Raw genomic sequence first — 8224 nt, forward strand, 5'->3', positions numbered from 1 at the left:
AATCCCTTTAGCATCATGTCACTAGTTTACGATCCATTTAACCCTTCAGATCACCACCTAAGCAAACAGATGCTAGAGTCCCATACTCCCAAGTTTTCACAAAACACCTTTTCCTAAAAGACATACTTGCTGCAGATTAGGCTAAACATACAGCTCTAGAGATGTATTCGCTTCATTCCAAAAGGCACCAGGTATGCATCCGAGCAAACTCTGCTCTAGACTAAGCAGAGAGAAGCACTTGCAGTCTGCCATCAATGCTCATACTTAGTCTAGCTTACCAAGAAGGTTTTAACCTTGTCTCCATGAGATGCTTTTTCTATTCAAAGGGAATTATCTCAGACTGCACTATGAGCACTCAAACATACACTTTGCACAAGAGCACTTAATCTTCACTTCCCCATAAAAAGATAATACAGGAGATTTTACCTTCAGCTCCTCCTCTTTATTAGCCACCTGTATAAGTCCTGCCTCAAGCAGCTCTTCAACTGTCTTGATTTTATCATCCCTCTCTCTCATGCTGAGAAATCAAAAATGAGCATTAGGAAAAAAGTTAACCTTTGAAGGCAGTTCAACTATCAACAGTAATCTTGCTGCCAACAAAACTAGATCTTTATTTTAGCCTCTGATTCAAAAGAAAAAAAAGTTTCTTACCTTCTTTCCATCTGCTCTAACAAGTCTTTGTTTGCCTATCAAAAACATAATAGTGTAATCATTAATGGGATCAATAGTGGCTTGGGATTTTAAAAACACAAATAACTGGAGAACATCAACTTAACCAGAAGCTTAATTGCCACACCAATCCAAAAGGGAAAATAAAGTAGGGGGAGAATGTCTGCAGGGCATGTGTGTCCACTATTGATGCTGGAAAGATGTCAGTCTCTCAGGAGAGGCACAGATCCAGCCCAAATGGCTTGATGGTTTTACATTGATGGACTACAGGTTTTCTGGTGACAAGATGCCATGGGACACAGGATTCTAGTGTTCCTAGGGAGTGTCAAGCATGCCAAGTACTGTGTGGCATTTAATCCACAGCAGCCAGCTCAGTGCTTGAAAAATCTGCCTCTCAAGCATTTATCAGAACCACAAGCTCCACCTGAGACTCACTCTGCAGAACATTTATGATTTCTCAACACCACCACATTGCAAGACACACACAAGAAACATAAGCCAGCTACAAAGAAAAGTCAGCCCCACTATTTCAGACACCAAATCATCCAGACCCAGGAGAATAAGGCTGCAAAATCTGGTTCTCTGCCAGAAGAAAGGGAGCTGCTCCAGACAGGGAGCTGCTGACTAGCAGACACTAGTGCAGAACAAATAAGTTTCCTGTCCTGCAAGTCTTTTTCCAGTGTTTCAGGAAGTCTTCTCGTTCCACAATGGTACAAAGTCAGGGGTGTTCACAAGAGCTCTCCCAGGCAACACTCACAAAGGAGATGGGGCTAAGCAACACAACAGCTTTGAACCTGCAGCATCCTGAGTGAGTACCAGCCCGGCTGGCTGCAGCAGGTGGGCCATGGGCAAAAAATATACAAGAGGAGGGACAAAAGCCATCACAATGTAAGCTTTCCCATTCCATGGGTCTGTTCTTTGGTTACTACTGGTTTGAGAATTCATTCCAGGGTAGAGAACGTGTAGGATAAAGATCTTACTCTGGTCTCTCCACAGCCCAGTAAGAGCCCTCTCTCCCCTGCAAGGGCTGGTTGTTCATGGGAATTCTTTATTCTAGAAAAATCGCCAATAAAACTAGGGGAGGTTGCAGAAGTAAGTTCTTGCTTGTGTTAAGCTACCATTCTTCAGGACAGGAAAAAAAAATCCATATTTTGTTTGGACACTTGTGTCTGGGTCTAGAAGACAGTCACAACTGCCTTAACTGAACCCACCATGGAAGAGAAAATACCTAAAAAGCAACAGGCTCTGACACCATGCAGCTCAGCCTAGGGGCAGCTTAATAAAAAAAATACTTAAGAAGCTAAAAAGATCTTTGACACAGCCTCAGCAAACACTGGCTATACCTGCTCAGACAGGACAGTCTGCAGCTTCTGAACTTCAGCTTGTAAAGTTGTATTTTGATCCTTGAGAACCTGGAAAGAAATGTAATCATTCTATCAGTTCTGAACTGCAAACCCTAACTACAGCATTTTCATAACAGCAATGAGGTAATTAAATAGCACAGAAGTCGTTAGAGTGAGTTCTTTGGAAGCTACAAGATTACAAAGAGTCCCTTCCTCTTCTTTCCTGCTTTTCTGTATTATTACTGTTGTCCTTATGTTCCCATGAGAAATTCAGCTGTTACCATCTTCATTCCCTTGGCAGAGAATCAGACAGTACCAAGTGTGAGAGGCAAGAGAAACTGCATTTTCTTCCTCAAGCAGTATCAGCATCGTGTCAAGATTTGATAGCTTCCTCTTACAAAACACTCATCGGGCAAAGCAAATGGTCTGGGATCACCTCGAGTTCTCTTCAGCTGCTTTAACACAGAAGATGCACAGCAAAGAATTGGCAGTCCAGCAGCAAGAGGTTTGCTTAGCTCCCACACTTCAGTCCAACAGCCATACCACAGACCTTGCCCCCCTCCTCCAGCATTTCTCCTCCGTGCAACAGTCGCAGCAGTCCTTAACAGACAGGCTGCCTGTCTGTATTTTAAAATCCTCCTCTATTTATTGCTTTTTGCTTTATAAAGTCTTTAAAAAGATTTGCTTGGTGTTTTACGAAAGTAAAAAGCAGGACAAGTGATTTGTGCTTCAGACCCAAAGCCTTACAGGGACAACACAAGTGGGAAGGGACAGCAATGGCAAGGATTAAAGGAATTGCTCCGTTTTGAACGTGGCTTCACCCTCTTTCAGGCACATGGGAAAAAAGCAGCACTTCCTCAGGGGGAAGCATTTAGTACAGAGCTGCTCTGGCTTATGTTTGGGATCAAAGGCAGGAGGAAGAAGAGACTAGAAGGGCACATAATATTCATGCTGAGAGCACACTATGGATTTCCACAGTATCACTACGATGGCAATTGTGTTCAGTTCTCTATTCACTGCCCAAGAACTGCTACCATTGCCCCCAGATGATTTTTGCCATTACTTAGCACCGAGTTGATTTCAGGACATAACCATCCACAACACTTCTAAGGCCTTTTCCCTGGGTAACAGTTACTGCATAAAGCATCACGTTAAAGGAAGTTCAGATTATTCCTCCTCCTCGTATTCACTGTCACCACTTCACCTGCCATTTTACAATGTTCCACCACTCTGAAAGCCTCAAGAGCGTCACAAACTTGAGACTTTTCAACTTACTGAAGCCTGTCATCTCCTCCCACTCCCCTTTGCAGACAGTTTATGCACCCATTACCCAGTACACACCTCACTGAAGATGCAGTCAATTTTATTACTAAATCAATGGAAGTTGTACTTTGTTTCCTATTCTCTTAATTGAGCAAACTTCTTCCTTCATTCTCTGACAGCTTAGAGAAACTATGGAGCCTTGCAAGGGACTCTCATCAAAACCTCTTGGAAAGTGACACTTTAATACATGGATCAAGTTTAACACCTGCTCGCTAACACCTTCACAAAGCTCCAGGAGACTCATGAGGCATGGCTCCCCCTACAAAAGCCTGCTGCCTCTGCCACTACCCACCCGCTCTACTCCTCACTAGCAAACCTACCAACTTGACATGATGAGATTCAGAGTGAGCGACCTTTCACCAGCAACATCAGAAGAGCAGCAGTACCAAACATGGGCTTTAAAGGAGTTAAAAAATGGAGTCATCACCTTTCCTGGGAAGCAGGTCCATTTCTAACAGCTAAAGTTCAGAAGAAAAAGGCTAAGGTGGCAAAGAGCAAGGAGGAGTTAAGTTGCTCTCTGCACACACCATCTAGAAACAAGTACCAGCTTTGCTGTGCAGACCCCAGATGTCAGAACTAGAAGCTTTGGCAATTTAGCTGCAGCCTTATGAGAAACAATTTGGAAGACAGCAGCAGAAGAATAAGCATTTTTACACCTACCTTGACAGGAAAAAAAAAAAAAGACCTGACAACATGATAATCCAAGCAACAAAGGCACATGCCAAGGCCTTGAAAGTCGTATTAGAAGGTGGGATGCAGGAAAACCATATAGCTTTTACTGAACACAACCTCCTCATGCAGATTTCATAAATCTCACTCTTCACAGCTGCAGACGACACACTTCACTTGTGTTATCCCATCTCTTACTCTGCAGCACAGTCTGTTGCTACCACTGTGACAACCCACATTGTTCTTGCCTTGTGAGCAGAATACTGTAATTTACCTTAATACCCAAAAGTCAGTTCTATGTTACAAATCAACTTTCAATTGTATGAACTGCTCCACCATCTCTGAAATCTCGAAAACTTAATGTAAATAAGCACAAGAACAGCTATTCTGTATCTTACCTTGAATTCTTCTTTTGTATTTGAAATCTGAGCAAGTTCTTCTCGAAGTTGATCTTCAAGAGTTCTTATTTTGTCATCTTTGATGTGAATGCTGAGGCACAGCAGAACAGTTAAGTATGTTTCCTCATTCAATTCTTATAAAAAGCATTGATTCAAAAGGACATAAGACTGACAAACATTGTTTATCAAATGCCAGAGCTATTTACCTTTTCTGCATCCTTTCCAGCTCATGTGCAGCAGCAGCCTAGATATAAAGAGGATTAACAGAGACTTAGGATACATCACATGATTCCATCAACCTTTCATTCCACAATATTAAAAAGCTAGAACAAGTCATTTGGCCTCTCAGCACATGACTCACCAGCAAGAGCAAAAGGGGGTAACTTTGTCTTCATGCCCTCTTAAAACACCAAAATATACCAGGCAAGCATCCAATTACTCAAAGGGAAGATGATCTCCAAGAGGTTCATTTGACAACCAGGATTATCTCTAATTAAACACTTCATTTTCACCTCTGTAATGAACAAGCCACGTAGCAGTAACAGAGGGGCAGCATTTTGTTTGGTTCTAAAAAGATCTCTGTGGTGAAGGAGGGAGGGGGTTTGGGGCTTTTGGGGTTTTTAGAGGGATGCTTATCACCCATGTATACAAATTCCAGGACTGCATATTCAAACGCAATTGTGTCTGCTCCTGTGAAGTGTCCTGCACTCTGCACGCCTGCAAACCTAAACCAAGCGAACCGCTTCAGTAACATGGATATCCAAGTAAGAAAGATTTTGCTGGTGAAGGAAGGGTAAGAAATAGGCCTCCCACCAGCTGCAGGAACTCCAGAGAATCGCGTATTAGCCTGATTCAGGAGCCACACACCTCTAATGTGCTTAAGCACAGCTTGCTTAGAGCCAACCCATCTGCATTTGCATTTATAACAGAATAGGTAGTGGGAAGAGAGTAAATATAAATATTTAATGAAACAATTATTTTACCTGTTCATTTGTCAGAGCCTGTAACTTCTGTACTTCTGATTTCAGGGATAAGTTCATATTCTGTAAGACCTGAAGGAAGGAGGAAAAAATATATATATTTGCATTTTGCATAGAGACAGTACTTCAGGTAAGTTCACTCTCCAGTGCAAAGTATTTCAGTTTACTTTTAGAAGGACTCTAGAAATAATAGCAAGGAAAAACCTCAAGCTTTCTTATCAAGAGCTTCCCAGCATCAAGCACTGGTCTTGCCTAGAAAAGCAAAAATCAGCAGACTTGTAGCAGAAAGAGCTGTTTCTAGACCCAAAGGCAGTTGCCTTGCAGGCTTCATTTTATACACACAGACAATAAGCCTCTCTCTGTATCAGCTGGCATTTACACGTGCATTTATTATACCTTGAGCTCTTCCTCCTTGTTGGTTAAGTTGGCATGTTCATTGCCTAATGAGTCCTCCATCTGCTTTATCTGTTTGTCCTTTTCTGCAATCCTGCACAGATGAGAAATGACGTATCAGTACCGAAAGGTCTTGGATGAAAGCAGCATGTGAAGCATCTGGCTAAACACAAAATACACGCTGGCCCTTAAGTCCAGTTCCTACCCTAAATCCTGCTGAAAGTACACTTTGGGTCCAAAAGCTTTTTCATCCATTTTAAATGTTGTTTGCTTGCCAAAAAATTATGAGACATTCTCTAGCTCTGAAACACAGCAACTACCCCATCTCCCAAAGGAACAAATCTCCTGGCACAGTCATATAGCCCAAACATTAACAATTCTCATGGTCACACACATTCCTGCACTCTGCACTGATCCCTGCACACAGGCAGCAGTTAACAAGAGGAGACACAGTTTTCTGTGTAGCATATAAAGCCATGTACAGACTCCAAACCTGAGGCCAGACACGAAGGGAAATCCGCAGGAAGCAGTTTCCCAGCTCCAAAGTCAATCCCATGGTGAGAAGTTAAGAGCATAGACAGCAACATTTCCTTCACCAGTCCCTCCCATATGCACAGCACGTGCACAGAGGAAAGGTGGCATGCATTAAGAGCCAGTAACACCTCCCAAATACCAGAGGAAATGAATGCTCACACTTTGTGTAGTTCTTCTGCCAGGACTGAAGCTGAGGTCTAGAGAAGGAAAAAAAATAAAATAGCTGAAGGTAAAGCAAGTCAAAGTATCACCTACAGTGAGCCAGGAATAGCATCTGTAAAATTTGTCTAGTTATTTTAAACTCACACAGGATGCTTCCAACTATTCCCTGGCTAAGGAAGATTGAAGCAGTACCAACACATACCAGTGTCCCTTCCCCTTTGGCCTAAGGCAACACAAAGGAAAACAATAAACCACCTTATTTGCCCTCTACCAGATTCAAACAAGTCACGGGGACCACCAGCACTGTCTCCCAAGGATTAAGTGTGTTATGGGACATTCTGCTGGCAAATCACTCAAATTAAAAAAAAAAAAAAAAAAAAAAACAGAAAACCCTGCACAGTGCATCAGGACTTGTGTTAGGAACAGAAATAGCAGCATCAAACCAGCAAGTGGCATTTTTTCACCATGGAAAAAACTTCTTCCTATGTGGTCACCTAAAACAGGGCAGGAGAGACCCATCACACTGGTTATCAAGGCATCAAGGGACCTCTGCAGACTGTTTCACAGGCAGTTTGGTAGCAGCTATGACTGAACTTCCACATTCATTTTGTGCTTCAGGTGTGTGATTCTCCTTATCCTCCCTCAGAATCCTGGATCTCACAACGCTTGTGCCCAAGAGACCCTATGACAGCTCCCATACTGCCTTACCCAGATCACACCACAGAGAACAGCATCAGAGGGGGAAAAAAGAAAAAAAGAAAAAAAAAAATCCGAAGGGAACAAATAGTTTCAGTCCTCCTTAACGACCAAAACAGTTTCATCAACCCTGATGTCCAGAGTAGTATTTAGTCCAACCTTGCTTTCCCAAAGTTCTACTTTCACACCTATTGATCACAGTGGAAAAACGGCCACGCATTTTCCTGGCCAGTGGGGCTACCCAGGGAAAGCAGACACCTCCTTCCAACAACCTCCTTCTGCAACCCAGAGCTAAAAAGTGAGAATAAATCCCTAACAAAAAGGACTGGGGATAAAACGAGTAGGTCACAAAGATGCTGTAAATCCCTAGTGCCTCCTCCTGCACTACTCACCCCACCCAATGGATTAAAGCACCTCAAGCAAAGCCAGATGACACATTTTCAGTCTGATGTCGAATTTAATCAAACTGCATCAAGCATCCATGATTAAAAGAATGCAGACCTCAACTGCATAGAAACAGCCTCCACTTGTGCCCATGGAAGTTACAGCCTTTGAGCTAATTCCTGTGACCTGTCTCTACATGAAAGCACCCTCAGTCACTCTGATGTTTTCCATAGGGTTTACAATAGAAATCATTTCTCAAAGAAACTAGTCAAACAAATTTTAGAAATTAAAAGAACTGAGAAAAGTATTGTGCAGATTTAGTGGTTTTCTGGTTTGTTTTTTGGGTGTTTGGGGTTTTTTTTTCTGCACAGAAATTACCACTGGAATGAACAAACAGCTTTATATGGGGACTACCAGAAGACTCTGTTTCACAACCCAATGTACAAGGGAAAAGCATGATCAGGTGATTCACAGAAGGACTGCAAAAAGACCAAAGAACCACGAGACAGAATTGTACACATGCAAAGCTACAGAAAACAAACATTCAAAAAGGTATTCTACCTTTTGGTTACAATTGAAAGCCTCTACAGGAGGAAATAAGTGGATTTTTCCCCCAAAAGGGCAGCAGAAGCTTAAGTTTTAAACCAGTCTGCGAATATTAGAAAAGAGGATG

At 42.4% G+C, this 8224-nt stretch overlaps 1 protein-coding gene across 1 annotated transcript in view; it reads right to left on the reverse strand.

Moving 5' to 3' along the window:
- KTN1 (kinectin 1) overlaps positions 1 to 8224 on the reverse strand; it is a 77774-nt gene that overhangs the window by 26712 nt on the left and 42838 nt on the right. The window contains exons 12-19 of the mRNA XM_074909192.1: positions 6469 to 6506; positions 5779 to 5869; positions 5386 to 5454; positions 4609 to 4646; positions 4403 to 4493; positions 2013 to 2081; positions 652 to 686; positions 427 to 517 (exon numbers count right to left, since the gene is read on the reverse strand). Of these exons, the coding sequence (XP_074765293.1) occupies positions 427 to 517; positions 652 to 686; positions 2013 to 2081; positions 4403 to 4493; positions 4609 to 4646; positions 5386 to 5454; positions 5779 to 5869; positions 6469 to 6506 (522 nt within the window). The remainder of the gene's footprint in view (positions 1 to 426; positions 518 to 651; positions 687 to 2012; positions 2082 to 4402; positions 4494 to 4608; positions 4647 to 5385; positions 5455 to 5778; positions 5870 to 6468; positions 6507 to 8224) is intronic.

Source organism: Athene noctua, chromosome 6 (assembly GCF_965140245.1).
Source record: "Athene noctua chromosome 6, bAthNoc1.hap1.1, whole genome shotgun sequence".
Taxonomy (NCBI): Eukaryota; Metazoa; Chordata; class Aves; order Strigiformes; family Strigidae; genus Athene; species Athene noctua.